The 17,460-nt window shown below is 35.3% G+C and overlaps 1 protein-coding gene across 1 annotated transcript in view; it reads right to left on the bottom strand.

The window, feature by feature from the left end:
* The window catches only part of LOC127499981 (protogenin A), a 41,191-nt gene that overhangs the window by 18,037 nt on the left and 5,694 nt on the right, over positions 1-17,460 (bottom strand). Inside the window, exons 3-9 of the mRNA XM_051870727.1 lie at positions 8,875-9,019; positions 7,470-7,599; positions 7,067-7,364; positions 6,050-6,209; positions 4,798-5,045; positions 2,673-2,837; positions 1,155-1,460 (exon numbers count right to left, since the gene is read on the bottom strand). Coding sequence (XP_051726687.1) covers positions 1,155-1,460; positions 2,673-2,837; positions 4,798-5,045; positions 6,050-6,209; positions 7,067-7,364; positions 7,470-7,599; positions 8,875-9,019 — 1,452 coding nt within the window. The remainder of the gene's footprint in view (positions 1-1,154; positions 1,461-2,672; positions 2,838-4,797; positions 5,046-6,049; positions 6,210-7,066; positions 7,365-7,469; positions 7,600-8,874; positions 9,020-17,460) is intronic.

Below are 17,460 nucleotides of genomic sequence, written 5' to 3'. Positions count from 1 at the left end.
CGGATGGATAGAACGATAGATAGATAGAACGATAGATAGAACGATAGATAGATAGATCGATAGATAGATGGACACATAGATAGATAGATAGACGACAGATAGATGGATAGACAGATGGACAGATAGATAGACAGAGACAGACAGACAGATGGACGGACGGACGGACAGACAGACAGACAGACAGACAGTCAGACGGATGGACAGACAGACAGATAGATAGATAGATAGATAGATAGATAGGTAGATAGATGGACAGATGGACGGACAGACAGACAGACAGACAGACAGATAGATAGATAGATAGATAGATAGATAGATAGATAGATAGATAGATAGATGGACAGATGGACGGACAGACAGACAGTCAGACGGATGGACAGACAGACAGATAGATAGATAGATAGATAGATAGATAGATAGATAGATAGACGGACGGACAGACAGACAGACAGACAGTCAGACGGATGGACAGACAGACAGACAGATAGATAGATAGATAGATAGATAGATAGATAGATAGATGGACAGATGGACGGACAGATAGACAGACAGACAGACTGACGGATGGACAGACCGATAGATAGATCGATAGATAGACAGACAGGCGGACGGACAGACAGATAGGTGGATAGATAGATAGATAGATAGATAGATAGATAGATAGATAGATAGATAGATAGACGGACGGACGGACGGACAGACAGACAGACAGACGGATAGATAGAACGATACAACAATAGAACGATAGATAGATAGATAGATGGATAGATGGATAGATAGATAGATAGACAGACGGACAGATAGATGGATAGACAGATGAACAGATAGACAGATAGACAGAGACAGAGACAGATGGACGGGCAGATGGACAGACAGACGGATAGATGGATGGATGGATAGATAGATAGACCGACAGATAAATAAATAGACGGATGGACAGACGGATAGGTGGATGGATGGATGGATAGATAGACCCGACTGACAGACGGACTGACCGATAGATAGACAGACAGATAGGTGGATAGATAGATAGATAGATACATAGATAGATAGATAGACGGACAGACCGACAGATAGATAGACAGACGGACGGACGAACGAATGAACGGACAGACAGATAGATGGACACACAGACAGACAGATAGATGTTCCACCTTTGGTGCTGGAAGTCTTCGGTGTCCTGTGTGACGTCCAGGCTGACGGTTCTCCCCAGCCCACACTGGTTGCAGCAGCGACACGCAGCAGATATGTAGTGTCGGGCTGAAGACCCTCCAGAAGGTGATGAGTTTTGTGTCCCGAGAGCTCCAGCTGTGTCAGCGTCTCATCCGTGCTGGTCCTGTACGAAAGGCGGTACGCAGAAACACGACCGCGACTCAGCTTATGAGACAGAGGCTGCCACGACACCTGAATATCAGTGGGACTGCGGCTGGTGAGGCTCAACTCAGGAGCGCGTAAGGGAACTGAGAGAGAAATAAGAAATAAAATTTACTTAATGAGATATTGTTTTTAGTTAAATCCACAAAACGTTATGGTAATCATAACTGATCCCGTTTACATATAGAAGACTAAAAAGTACAGTCACGCTAAACAACCGTTTTAGTATGAGCATTATGAGTGGATCTATAAGAGGATGAAGTTGCATCTTTTTTAAAGTGGACCTGTTATGCGCCTTTTCACAAGATGTAATATAAGTCTCTGGTGTCCCCAGAATGTGTCTGTGAAGTTTCAGCTCAAAATACCCCACAGATCATTTATTATAGCTTGTCAAATTTGCCCCTATTTGGGTGTGAGCAAAAACACACCATTTTTGTGTGTGTCCCTTTAAATGCAAATTAGCTGCCGCTCCTGCCCACTTTCCAGAAGAGGGCGGAGCTTTAACAGCTCGTGCTTCATTTTGTTCAACAACAACAAAGCTGGAGAATCTCACGCAGCCAAAATGAGGATTGTCAGTAACGGTGTTCAGCCTTACATTGTTCAAACCGGAGTCGACACTGATGGAGAGACTCAGGAAGAAGTTACAACTTTTAGAATGAAACTGGACGTTTCTGAATGATTAGTGGATAAATTTATGTAGTTGCTGTGGAGTTGATTCAACTCATCGACTAGCATGTGCCGTCATGTTAATCTTTTGTGTTGAATTGACCCTCATTTGTGAAGCAGTCCGGCGTAAAATGACGGCATGGCAACAACACTCTACTACAACAACTCTCCCTCTTCTCTAAAGCAGCCCAACATGGCCTCACCCCCTTTGTTGTGTGTTCCTGGGGGCGGGGTTTATGTAAATTTTAGGGTTAGTGATGTCACCAACCCGGGAAGAAGCTAGTTGTAGTCCCTACCAGCCGTTTGTTGTAGTCCTTAAACAGAATTCTTTAAAAGAAAACATCTCCCTTTGAACTGAACTTTGAGAGTTGTAACTTTCCAGATACTGTTTATGCTCAAACATTAACATTACACATTAACTAAAGTTTAAAAAGTGAAATCATAATCAACCACCCCTTTAAGGCAAATAAACAAGCTCACTTCGTTCCTAAATAAAGTGGATTAGCACTAAAAAACAGTGTTTAACCAACTTAGAGGAAGACAAAACCTCTCTAAACAGCCACTGAAGAGGATTGCACATGCTTTTGTTCAGGTTTGTATCTTCAGAGGCAAAAGTCTCATCTCCTACTCACCATCCTCGAACGTGCGCTGTATGACGTGGTCCGACATGCGACTGGCACCCATGGGCATGTACGCTACAATGTAAAAGGTGTAGTTCCGCCCGGCCTCCAGGTCATCAATGATGTAGCGGGTGGTATCGTTACCGATAACAATCTGGTACTCTTCGTTATTTAGACCTGTTGAGACACGACAAGCCTGAATGTATCTGTGGAAAGCATGACACTGCATGAACTGATGCATACCTTGAATGCAATGCAAAAAAAACAAAATGAATTATGCACTAAATTCAAACTAATAATGCACAGATACTAAACTGCCCTAAATGCATGAAGTCTTTAACTACAAACCTGTGTGACTCTTCAAAAACCAGGGCTGATTTAAAAAGGAAACATGTCAACTCAATCAACACCACCTTGCCTTCTTTTAATTAACCGCTTTATCAATGCAACTAAAGGCAAATTCCACCTGCTGGTTTTCCCACAGGTCCACTGCACCTGATAACACTTTAATTAGCCCACATTAAGATGCTCAAATAAAAGAAACACTCTACATCATTGAGTCCCCAACTGAATTTCTGACCCAATAAACAAGATACTCGACAGTCAACAGAAAAGACCTTGTTCCGGTGCTGAATGGCCACACTGAAGACTTTGACTCTGACGCACAGAGACAAACCCCCCAAAGCCTCTTCAGGGTTAGATTAAGACACTCCAACACTCGGGATAATTAGCCCTCTTTTGCACCCCTTTCAATCACTTCCGATGCTTTTTGCCCTCCACAGCAGATGCAGCATGTATTCTTTCTCTGCAGCTATTCTTCTCCCAATAATAGCCTGGAATTCTGGAAGTCCAAGTGCAACTGGCAAAATCCCTAATAAGGATTTCACACTTGTCAGAACAGTTCCTGTTGGACATCTCATTGTTTTCTCTTCCTTATCTCCTCACAGGCAGGCAGGTCTTTTATTTGGACGTCTTTCTCAAAATCTAAAAGACTGACAATGCATTTAAAATGCAAGTGACTTTTGCAACTGTCTAACTTTCATGAATGGAGAGAGAAAGCATTTCTCACACAAAATCAAGAGTATTTCTGAATTAATTGGGCTAATAATTGGATTATTTTCATAAAGTTAAACACATTTTACCCAAATTCTCATTACTGTAACGTGTAACAAATTATATTTAATATTTAGTAGTATTTGTCTTCAATTTAAGCTCATTTGAATATATAAAATTAATATTATATTAAATTATTTTATATTATATTATTATGCTTTTATACAATATAACATAAAAAATATATAATATTATATTTTATAATATAATATAATATAATAATTAGAGTTTTTTTTGCATTATATCCATAAAAATTAAGCATTTTTTTCTAACTAAATTCTTATTACTAGATTTGGATTTATGGGAAAATGTGGTTATTTTTATTTTATTTTATTTTATTTAGTATAATGATTTAAGGAAAATTAATATTAAATTATATTATATTATTATACTTTTATACAATATAACATAAAAAATATAATATTATATTTTAAAATTCTATAATATAATATAATATTTTTTGCATTATATCCATAAAAATTAAGCATTTTTTCCTCCAACCAAATTCTTATTACTGGATTTGAATTTGTGGGAAAATGTAGTTAATTTTCTTTATTTAGTATATTTAGTATAATTTAAGGAAAATTAATTATATATTATATTATATTACATTATATTATTATACTTTTATACAATATAACATTAAAAATGTATAATATTATATTATAAAATTTTATAATTTAATATAATATAATAATATAATATAAAGTCTGTAACATTTTTTGCATTATATACATAAAAAATAAGCATTTTTTTTTAAAAACCAAATTCTTATAACTGGATTTGGATTTGTGGGAAAATGTGGTTAATTTTCTTTAATTAGTATAATTTAGTATAATTAATATATTATATTATACTTTTATACAATATAACAATAAAAATTTTGTTCATTAACATTAATATTTGTAAATGCAAGAACTGAAAATAAAACTAGCATATATTTTGCTGAGATGGAAACTAACATGTCAACAGAGGCAGCATTTTCACCGCTCCACATTTCTCTGTTTATATCGGAGACACTCACCTTCTGCCTTCATGTAGTGCACAGAGTAGGCGATGACCTTGTCCGAGTTGTACATGGGTCTCTCCCAGGCCAGCAAGATGGCCGAGCTGGACACGGTGTCGGCACGGACGTTTCTGGGTGCGCTCGGCCGGTTGTCCGACATCACTACGATCAGACGAGCCATGGCCAGAACTGAACCCTGCTCGTTCTCCGCCTCACACTGGTATATGCCGTCATCTTCTGGAATAATCTGGTTTATCACTAGTTTACTGTGAAAACACACACAAGAGTTTTTCATGATGATATACTGTGTGCCTTAAGATGTTGATATATTGACATCTCACAAATCCTGGTAATATTGCACTCCAAAATCTAAAGTAAAAAAAATGTATATATATTTTTTATTCATTTTCTTTATATAATATAATAGCATAAGGAAACAAATTATATTATATTATATTATATTATTACGGCTGGTAAAATGTTTGCACTATCTTTATAAAAATTAAAACACATTTTACTACATGATTACTGCGAATTTGGGGGGAAATGTGCTTAATTTTCTTTATTTAATATAATAATTTAAGGAAAATATTATTATATTATATTATATTATATTATATTATATTATATAAATCTTATTACGGCTGGTAAAATGTTTGCATTATCTACATAAAAATTAAGCACATTTTACTACCTCATAAATTTTTATTTTCGTAGATGCAAGAACTGTGAATAAAACTAGACACATATATTTAACATGCATGTTTAACATGAGCATGTGGAGGAGGAAATGAACATGTCAATAGCGCTAGTCCAAATCACTCCCCCTCCCCTTTTGCTTTCAAGATCCAATAACAAACCTAGACAGGAAAACAAATTAGAGGAAAATCAAAGAGAAAATCAGCTCAAACACCATTAGCAGAGCACTGAATAATTAATCCTCTCTTGTTCCACAGAAGAAACCAGCTGATGAATATTTCAGCAGGACAGAGTTTCCAGCAGATAAATGAGCCAATTCAAGCCCTGAGCAACGTCAGCGGCCTAAAGCCAGTTTGGGCGTCAGGTAGTGCTCAACACGTACACTTCAACCCAAAGTCCTGCTAAGTCAAATAGAAACAAATGCAATGTGCATTCAGTTTAAGCTTGTCTGTCAGAAAGTGTCCACTTTACTTTAAGACATTATTTTAACGATTCAAGCAGATGCATCTATAAAAAGAGACACACTTATTGTTTCTACCCATGCATGCATGCATTTTTTCACATGCAGTACCTGTTATACATCTTGATGCGTCCGTTTGAGTGAACGGGTTCGCCGTTCTTCAGCCATGTGATCTGAGGGGTGGGAAATCCCTCCGCCACGCACACAAAGCGGGCGGTACCGGCCCTGGGTCGGGTCACGCTTTCCGGCCACTCCACGAGAGATGGAGGCGCTGCACAAAAATAAAAGCACAGAAATTTATTTTTGCAATCTACACTAGTGGGCGAAAGTCCCTTCTGCATCACCAAGGCTGCATTTATGTGATTAAAATATAGTAAAACAGTAATATTATTAATTATTATTAGACTTTCAGCATCATTACTCCAGTCTTCAGTGTCACATGATCCTTCAGAGATCATTATAATATGCTGATTTGCTGCTCAAGAAACATTTATTATTAACAATGTTGAAAACTGCTTCATATTTTTTCATTTTTTTAGTTTTGATACATTTTTTACATTTTGATACATCTTTTCAGGATACTTTGATGAATAGAAATTTTATAAAACAGCCTTTATTTTGAAAAATATTTATTTTTAACATTATAAATGCATTTATTGTCACTTTTAAACAATTTAATGCATCATTGCTAAATAAAAGTATTAAATTCTTTAAAAAATCTTACTAACCACAAACTTTTGAATGGTAGTGTATCACAGTTTCCACAAAAATATGAAGCACCAACTGTTTTCAACATTGATAATAATCAGAAATGTATTTTGAGCATCAAATCATCATATTAGAATGATTTCTGAAGGATCATGTGACACTGAAGACTGGAGTAATGATGCAGAAAATTCAGCTTTGATCACAGGAATAAATTACATTTTACATTATATTCACATAGAAAACTGTATTTTAAATTGTAAAATTTTTTCACTGTTTTTACTGTATTTCTGATCGAATAAATGCAGCCTTATTAAAAAATCTTAATTATTCCAAACTTTTGACTCATGGTGTGTATCCAAATGTTTTTCTTTAAGTATTAAAAAGCAAACAGAACATATATAATGATTGTTTAGACTCTACCTAGTACAGTTATATTAGCGGCTGCGATCGTGTAGTTTCTGGTTCCAGGTGTAGTGGCTCGGCAATAGTAGATCCCCGCATGTTGGGGTTTAACATCGGATATGAGCAGGTTTCCATTGCCAAGAACCTTTGTTTTGTGAACGTCAATGGATTTATGGTCGGCCCGGCTCCATGAGATCAGCGGACGAGGATTTCCGGTCGCCATGCACTCCAGCAGAGCCGTACTGTGAACCGCCACAGTGAGATTCTGCGGGCCGGCAATGATACGAGGCCTTTGAGGAACTCTGGGAGACAGGAGCTATTGAGAAGTATAAAGATGGTAAGTGTAAATGAAAGTGAAATATGTATATATATACTCTCTGAGTTACGTCGTGAGCTACGTTTAGGTTGTTATCTAACCTGCGGTCACGGTTAGCATGGCCTCGGAGCTCCTGCGTCGGCTGGCGATATTAGTCGCCACACAGCGGTAACTCCCAGAGTCGGTCCGTTCAACTCCCTGAATTTGTAAAATGCCGCTGGGCAGCACTGTGATTCTAGACATGCAAACATTCACATAAAAACCATCAGGTAGAATCAAGTGGATTTTATTCTGAAACTCTCTTAACATGCATGAATCATTCACAATGAAACCAAGAATATGTATTAATAAAATAAATGTGGCAAAAAGTAAAATAATGGTGGAACAAGAATACATTATATATTCTAATTAGGGCTGTCAAGTGATTCAAATTTTTAATCGAATTAATCACACAATGTGGAGATTAATTAATCGAATTAATTGCAAATTAATCGCACATCAAATTTGGCTAAGAAGTTACCCCAAAAAGATAATTTAAAGTCATTGTTGTGTTAAATGACAAAAGCATAAAATGGACATTTCAAAAAGTAGCTTTAGAAAAAAGTTTTTTGATTCATTTGATTTGATTCATATTTTGATTCAAAATTTGATTCAACATAGAATTTATTACACAAACTTTTAGGCTTCAACAGCCATGAGGGCGAGTAAATGATGATTAAATGATGATAAAACTATCACTTTAATGTTTTTTTATTAATATGGGATTATTAAATAAGTTTTTTAATGAAATGATACTCTAAATTATAAAGTAAAACTGTCAGTAGGTGGCAGTAAATGTCTAAATGAGTAAGTCACTGAGTCGCTCATTCATTCGATTTGTTTAAACAGCTGATTCATTCAGGAATGAAGTAAATGACTCTCTTTATGAATGAGTCATTGAATCATTGGCTCACCTGATTGATTCGTTCAAAACGCGGATTTATTCAGAAACGAAACTCGGAGACACACAACAGTTCTGCTCTGGTTTTATAGGTACTATTTTCGTTGGCAAAATTGAGCTAAAGCAGACAATGTTGTGTCTAAAATTTAACACAATATTAACTTCTTATATATTGAACTGTTGAATAAAATCAATATCACATTTATACTTGTGTTACTCAGGACAAAAACAGCTCTCGTGTGATATTGCTTAACTATATCATGATATAAATATGAGACAAAAACTCATAAAAGGGCCTTTTTGCCCTGATATCTTGAATTTTTGGGTCATTCTAACTGCATTCTATAGGTTTCATCATGTAGTGAGTTGTTCGTCAATAATCAACTTGAATCACCAATCAAGATGAACTACGTAGGTCTGAGGCAGGGACGGGTGTGTTCAAAATTTTAACATGTTGTTTTTGTTAAATCGACAGCCCTAATTATAATACATTAAATAAGCCAAATTAAAGAAAGTGTAAGTGGTCCACACTAAGCCCCTCCTCCCTCTAGTAGGTGGGCGGAGCTTTACCTTTCAGTGGCCAGTGGTAAAGTGACTCTGTTAAACTCCCAGGTGATGATTGGTGGGGGCGTGGCAGTGATTTTACAGGTGAATCGCGCGACGGATCCCTCTATAACCATGATTGATGAAGGCTGCTGAGTGAAGGTCGATAAACCTGCAATAAGACAACAATATAAAATCATCATCTATATAACGAACAACTCCTTCTTCAGACTCTAAGATCATCAATAGTCATTTATTGAGATGTGAATAAATAATCTCTTGTTGTAATGGCAAATCCGAACATGTTCAAATGCCAATAAGATATGAGAGAGATAAACAGAAGAAGAAGGAGCGAGAGAGAGATTTGTCTCGGTTTGGTTGTAAGATTATAAAGTTCACATGCTCACACTGTCAGTGGAGATGAATGAGCCAAACTAAACCAAAAGCTTTAGATAAACAATACCAGCAAACACCTCACGTTATAGCATAACACACACCTTTTGGTGACACTTCTATGTGTGTGTTTGTTAGTCTCTAAACATGACACTTTTTCTTGTTACCTTCACATGCTTCTCTCTAACAAAAACGTTTGTGAAAGCGTTCATTTTTAACGTTATAGCTGAGTGCAATACATTTCAAAATAGTTGTAAACCAAAAAAAGAAATTGAAGGTGAGTAAATGATGACAAGAGTTTTCATTTTTGTGGGGAATACCCCTTTAAAAAACTTTTCTTGCTTTCTGAGTGATAATAATCAGTAAAAGCAAACACAATACACCAGTCAAGCAAACACAGCTCACCATAAACGGCTTGTTTTATGATTGAAAGGCATTATGTTTGTTTAACGTGTCTCTTCAGTGAGGCCTTCACTTCGCCGCTGCGCTCCAGGTCTGACCTTCTCGGGCTGATAACCATAAAACCCCCAAAAGCCATTAAGATCATCCCCCTCACGTCCCCTCCAACCCCTAAAGAAGCCTCGGGTCAATCATTAGTTAACAGGAATCAATGGAAGCTCTGCTATACATACAGACCTCAGTATAAATCTCATGTTAGGATGGAGATGATAATAAAATCAGCCTCGGGCTTGAGAGTTGTGGTATAAAGATTAAATAAGACACAGATAAGTAAGATCTAATCACAGACAGGAAGTCACCATCACGGATTTCAATCTACAGATGCTTCAGCCTCACAGAACATACAGCCGGTTTAAAATAAACATCTTATTCTGGAGTTGATTGACAGTTCAAGAATGTCAATCAAACTACACTGTGTGTGTATCTGGTGGTATCATCACATTACTTTTGTAAAGGAAACAAATTCCACATGCAAAATATATAGTAAGTATAGTGTATAATATTTAAATGCATAATTTGCAATGCAAGTTGCTTTGGATAAAGAGTGTGTGAAACATAAACGTTGGACCCAGGGTTATTATTATCATTAACTAAAACTAAAGCTATTGAAAACATTTCTGTAAACTGAAATAAAACAAAGTAAAATAAAGTATTAGATATAACCCTAACCCCTTAAACAAAACCTAAACTAAACCTAAACCTAAACCTTATATATATATATATATATATATATATATAAGGGCTGTCGAGCGATTCAAATTTTTAATCTAATTAATTACATGATGTGGCGATTAATTAATTAAATTTGTCTGAGAAATTACCCCTAAAAAGTCATGTAAAGTCATTATTGTGTAAAGCATCAAATAGACATTACAGAAAGAAATATTTTATTTGATTCAACATAAAATTTATTACACATAAACTTTTGGACCATGAGGTTGAGTAAATGATTTTTGGGTGAACTATACCTTTTAATATTTTTTGTTTTTGTTTTAAATGAAATTAATTTTAATGAAATTATACTCCAAATAAGAAACTAAAACTGCCAGTAGGTGGCGGTAAATATCTTAATGATTAAGTCATTGAGTCATTCATCCATTCATTTGATTTGTTCAAACTGATTCATTCAGGAGTGAAGTAAATGATTCTCTTTATGAATGAGTCATTGAATCATTATTGGTTCACCTGATTCGTTCAAAAATGAAATGCCGCTGTGTGTTGCTCGGAGACGATCAGTGCTGCTTTTTCTTTATATTTTCATTGGCAAAACAGACAATATTGTGTCTAAAACAACACAATATTAACTTATTAACTGTTGTAGAAAATCAGTATCGCATTTGCACTTGTGCTATTTGGGACAAAAGCAGCACTCGTGTGATACTGCGCTTGTTACTCATGTGAAATAACTTAAGTAAAGGCCTTTTATATGATGTAAATATGAGTCAAAAACTCAAACAGGGCATTTTTGCCCACATATCTTGAATTTTAGGGTCATTCTATAGGCTCTATTGCACAGTGATTTGTTGTCTTGCATTATATTCGTCATCAACTGTATGAAATGTCAGATGACCTACGTAGGTCTGGGATGGGGCAAGTGCGTAAATGTGTTAATTTGAATTAATAATTTTTTACCATAATTAATTATGACAAAAGCATATTTTACAAGTAATAACAAAATTACTAAGAATTAAACTGAAAATATAAAACTGAAAGCTAATTCACTACAATAGATCATATGAAAATGACACTGATTGGACCCCATTGACTTTCATTGTACTGACAGAATAAATCTTCACAATATCTTCTTTTGTGTTGTGCAGAAGAAAGACAGTCATGCAGGTTAGGAAATTATGATTTTTAGATGAACTATCCCTTCAGACAGTGTACAAGTCAAAAGCATTCAGTGTGGTGTGATTATTAAGAGGTCTGATCTGATCTGCCGAGGGTTCGATCCTCAACTTGCTCATATTGATCGGCTGTTTAGAGATCAGAGAGACACGTTTAAACCCGTCAGCATCCTCACACTAAAAACATTTAATAAAATACTAATAAAATACAACAAAAATTGCAGGAACGATCAAATCTTTTAGTTTAGAAAGCTACAAACTCATCTAGTTTGTGTTTCTCCGTGCAGCTGCAAGGGAAAAATAGCCGCCTGCAGCATTATAAAAGGATCTGTAAGTCTGTCCCTTCCACTGACCTGACCTCTCACCTTTGACCTCATCAAATCCTGACCGGCTGTAAGCTCATCCCTGCTTAGGCATCTCAGGCCACCAAACATGAACCTGTAAGGAACCACTAGCACAATAGAGCAACATTAGAAGTGGACACTTCCGTTTCAGAGTCGATCTGTTTCAGTGTTTTCCTCTCCTTCGCTCTTGGAGACGCTCTCAGTAAAGCACAGGTCTGTGGATCAGAGAGGGACAATGCTTCCCATGATCTCTATTCAAACCCTAAAAACACTGGGTCAACTTTTCACTCAGAGAGAAACATCATTACAAGGCCATCTGAATTCAGCTTATGTGCGAGAGAGAAATAAAAAAAAAATCAACTAATATTCTGAACTACTTCTGTATTCTACTTTTTAAAATTTCAAGATTGTTATTTAAAACTACTCGGCATGAAACTGTTTTCACCACCCATATTTCTGATTGATTCGATCGTGATTGATAGTTTGCAGGACGGCTGATCCACCGCCTGCACTGATTGGTTGAATTTAAGCTGAAATCAGCTGAAAGGAAAGTAGTTTCAGAGGTGGAGAAAGTATCACATTTTTTAAATATTATTAGTATATAAAATTATTTTCTTTGGTATAACCTGCACTGAGTTGTTCAATACGACCAGGAATGATGTTCATCATAACAAACCACCAAGACTGCATTTATTTGATCAAAAATACTGGAAAAAATCTGAAATATTTTTACAATTTATAATAACTGTTTTCTATGTGATTATATTATAAATTGTAATTTATTCCTGTGATCAAAGCTGAATTTTCAGCATCATTACTCCAGTCTTCAGTGTCACATGATCCTTCAGAAATCATTCTAATATAATGATTTGCTGCTCAAGAAACATTTATGATTATTATCAATGTTGAAAACAGTTGTGCTGCTTCATATTTTTGTGGAAACCATAGTACTTTTTTCCGGATTTTTTAAGTTTAAAAAGTTCAAAACCATAAACAGAAATCTTTTGACATTATAAATGTCTTTACTGTCACTTTTTATCAATTTAATGCATCTTAATTTAATGCATCCTTACTGAATAAAAGTATTTCTCAACCACAAACTTTAAACAGTAGTGTGTGCATTAACATAACTTATTTTCACATTTTAACTAAATTTAACTTATATTTACACCCCATTGTGCGATGCTACATACAAAATATGAAGTCATGTGCAAATCATAAATCATTTCATAAATTTATTTTTTATGCCCAGAGTAAATGGACCATGCAATGAAGATGATTGAGAGTTACTGACTGTCTTCGCTGAAATCATATGACAAAAAAAAAAAAAAAAAAAAAAACCTGATTCGTATCTGATCTTTTTCCATATAAATATGACTCAGATCATAAATGAAAATGTGATTTTGGACCTGTGATGGAGAAAAAAGTCAGAATTTTTTACATTCATCTGTAGCTTTTCCTCTGATTATTTTCTTCTAATTTCTAGACTGACATTAAAATAATACATGTGAAGGTAAGGATGAAGCTTTCACCCTCTCTGTCTGTTTCAGCGTGTGATTGTCAGTGATGGTAAAGCAATACGTGTGTGTAAGTGTTTTCTGAAAGCGGATCATTACCAAGAGCCCTTAAAAGATCTTTTAGTGCAGGTAAGAGATGCCACCAACATACTGACATTTCAGCCTTACACACACACATGCTCATACTCAAACTATAGTGTTTCTGTCAGAGTAAAACATCATTCACACAGACCCCAGAGTAAAACTGAAAGTTCATTAGTGTCTCATCTCGTTCTTCAGAGGCCAATGAAGAGATTCCAATACATTTAAATGCAACTTTAAATGCTGTAATGGAGGATAGCAGTTAATCCATTAATTCATTTTTAATGCAAAGTAATTTGAGATGTTTTAAGGTTTTATTAGCAGATGCATTATGCACAAGGAGCCGAGCGAGCGCTGTGAACAAACAGTGTCCTGCTGTGTCGTGACCTGACCTCACCTCTCGCTCCTTCTTTAGAGAAATGACAGCAGAGGCAAAGAATGCTCTGTCTGTGAACAGAAGGGAAGAATGCAAAGCCCAAAAAGCTCCAGATCAATCAGGGTTCGTCCAGCCAGCAGGCAACTTACAGCCCCAGACCACAGGACCCCCTCCGGCCAATCAGGAGTTAGAATCAGCCCTTCTCCAGCCAATCAGAAGCCACACTCAGGACCTCTCCCTGTGGCCTTTAGCCTTTCAGCCGCATGGGCAGTTGCAGAGCGGGCAGGGAGGCTGTTGAATTCCCTGAGACCCTTATCTTCCCCCCCGAGCTCTGAAAACAGCATGGCTATTGTGTCTTATCTGATCCGCCGAAGAGCAACAGGTCAAACGGTCAACCAGAGAGCATTATCTGTGATCAAATAAATGTAGAGTAGCACTCTCCTTAGAAAACATTTTACATGCACTCATGATACAGACAGAAACATTAATGCCATGCATTATAAGGCAGCATGCATGCAATCCCATAATGCATTGTGATTGTGTTGGTTATAATCATGCATATAATTCAATATTCAATATAAAATTTCATGCACTTCAAGTGAGCAGTGCTATTTGTATAGGATGCTGCAATTTAAATAAAAATATTTAATATATTTAAATAAAATAAATGTAACATTTAATTTATGCTAAAAACTTTACCGTAACAATTTAGTTTAGGGTCCAATTCTCACCATTAACTAGTTGCTTTTTAGCATGCATAATACAATTTAATACTTATAAAGCGTATAAATACAAAGCACTTATAAATATTAATGTCTAAACTTAACAACTACCTTACTAACTATTAATAAGCAGTAATTAGGAGTTTATTGAGGCAAAAGTCGTAGTTAATAGTTAGTTAATAGGGAGAACTGGACCTTAAACTAAAGTGTGATCAAAGCTTTTTATTTATTCTTCTATTTTATTGCAAAATGTAACTATATATATATATATTTAATTAAAATGAACCTTTCTGAATGTATATTAAAATTATATAAAAATGTAATAAATAAAAATAAATTATATAAATGTTTACATAATGTATTTTATATGAATATATAAAATATACATTAAAAATTATATGTATAAAAATCATATATATATATATATATATATTATTTATAAATGTATTTAATTCAAATGAACCTTTTTAAATGTATATAAAAATTAAATACAAATTTAAGAAGTATATAATTTATTTTTATTTGTTTCATTTGTATATAATTTTTATATACATTTAAAAAGGTTCATTTGAATTAAATACTACATTGTCTATTTACATATAAAATACATTATATAAAAATATAAAAATAAATTATATACATTTTTATGTAATGTATTTTATATGTATAATAATGTAGTAATAATAATGTAGTATTTAATTCAAATGAATCTTTTTTAATTTATATTAATATATATATATATATATATATATATATACATATATACACACACACATAAAATATATTTGCGCAGGGCGATATATACACTAATAAATATAGCAAACCGCTTAATCGCTTGTATCACTGCAAAATGCAAACTATACTGTCTCCCAGCTCTGATAAATGAAGATTTTAAGATATTATAAACATTAATATCAAGGTTTTCTGCTTTGAAACAATGTGTCTTGTGAAATTTGACTTGACTTGACCATGTAGGGATCAAGGCAGCTCACTAGGTTTTGGAACACAACCTCAGTCTCTCAGGACGAGAACGTGCCAGTTATGGTGATCTAAATCTTATATATACACACGTGTATATCCACAGAGATGAGCTGATCTACGTTGGCATGTTTTTGTCTGTTATTAGCAGGAATATTTCACTCCTTAGCACTGGTTCCCTGCACACAACCTGCTGAGCAATTTAAAGCAACCTTTGACCTTTCCGACCGCCACTTAGGGAAACCATGGAAACCTTTCAGATGCGAACTAAAGCGGTTTTGTCCCTCAGAAATTCCTCAAACATTTCATCTCAAGCTCAAATGCTTCAGGTTTGACTCTCCATTATCCTGGTTATTACTGACTCCGAAGGCTTGAAGCATCACCTAGCAAAAACATCATTTAAAAAATATATGTTGTTTTATCATCAACTACTCAGAGCAACTGCATAGCATAATCTACTTTAAGAGCACCATGGATAAACACCAACAAAAATATCAAACTAGTCAGACATCCAGTCGTAAAGAAAAGAAAATTTTGATGTCCCTTTGGCAATTCCAGGAATCCTAGTAGGAACACATTAGAGGCCCTTGGGGACCTAGTAAGAGGGTCCGTTTCCCAACACCGGCCCTCAAAACAACCAGGCGTGAGCCACAAACTCAGGCATGTTTCTAATTTTAAACTGCAGAAGAAGGCCACCTTTGACATCAGCACCGACCCTGCGTCTTCACACTGCCTCGAAAACACTCTTTTCAGTAGCTTTACATTCAGTTACAGAGTTTCAGACATTTTACAATGTTTAGGAGATCATCTTTACAATATTTAAGGACTACACATCCTACAATCTCTGAAAAACTTCAGAGAGGTGTTTAAATTATGGATTTATTAGCTATAGTTTGGGCAAAATATATATTTATACTATATATATATATATATATATATACACATATATCTTATTTAGATATCTAAGTACATGTGTGATAGTGACTGATATCTGGGTAGAGGTGAGTAGAAACACACACAGGGCAAAAGGTCTCAACATGTGGAACCATCAATCTTACACTCTCAAACATGAACAAACTCACACACATCAGCCTAGAGCAAACACACACACACACACACACACACACACACACAAGCACAAACCTGTTCACAACATCTGCCAACATGTGGTGTCAAAAAACACAAGCATGATGAAAAGAAAGTGTGTCGCCTCCATCAGCGTATAACGGTGCTAAAACACCAGCAGAGAAAATCACACTCAACCTCTGGACTCTCACTTCTCATCCTAAACTAACTGATAATCAAACTTTACTAAAACCCTGCATACTTCTCACTCATTTGCATAATTGCCCTTCCATCGGTGCAAAGCGGCAGCTGTCCTGACCAGCTCGAACTGGTCAAACAAATGCCCCTTAAAGAAACCTCCTTCTTTGGCCGGGGCAGTTGGGGGCAGATGAACAAAAGGAGTCGGAGAGAAAAAGCTTTTCACCAATTCTGCAAACTAGCGGAGCAGAAAGCAATCGCACGGAGACCACCAATAAAACCAGCCTTTAAGGAGTAGTGCGTTTTGTGTTTTACTTTATGTGAGAGTGTTCTTGTGCAGGAAGGCTGGAAGATTTAGGCAAAAAATGTAATATGTATTGCATAATAAAAATGCATGCAATACATTAATCAGCATAATTCATTTTTTATACATAAAGAACATCTAAAATCTCTCTCTCTCTCTCTCTCTCTATGTGTATATATATATATATATATTTGGGTCATTGACGAATAAGGTTTTTAAAAGTGTAAAAAAACATAATGGAGATATAATTAATTTAAGTTTTATTAATTGAGTTTTATTAAGTGTTAACAATGAGATTATGTGGTTTTTATAATCAATTAACACTGCTT

Source organism: Ctenopharyngodon idella, chromosome 18 (genome assembly GCF_019924925.1).
Source record: "Ctenopharyngodon idella isolate HZGC_01 chromosome 18, HZGC01, whole genome shotgun sequence".
NCBI lineage: Eukaryota > Metazoa > Chordata > Actinopteri > Cypriniformes > Xenocyprididae > Ctenopharyngodon > Ctenopharyngodon idella.
Note: the sequence above shows the minus strand (reverse complement) of the source record. Positions and strands in the feature narration are given on the sequence as shown.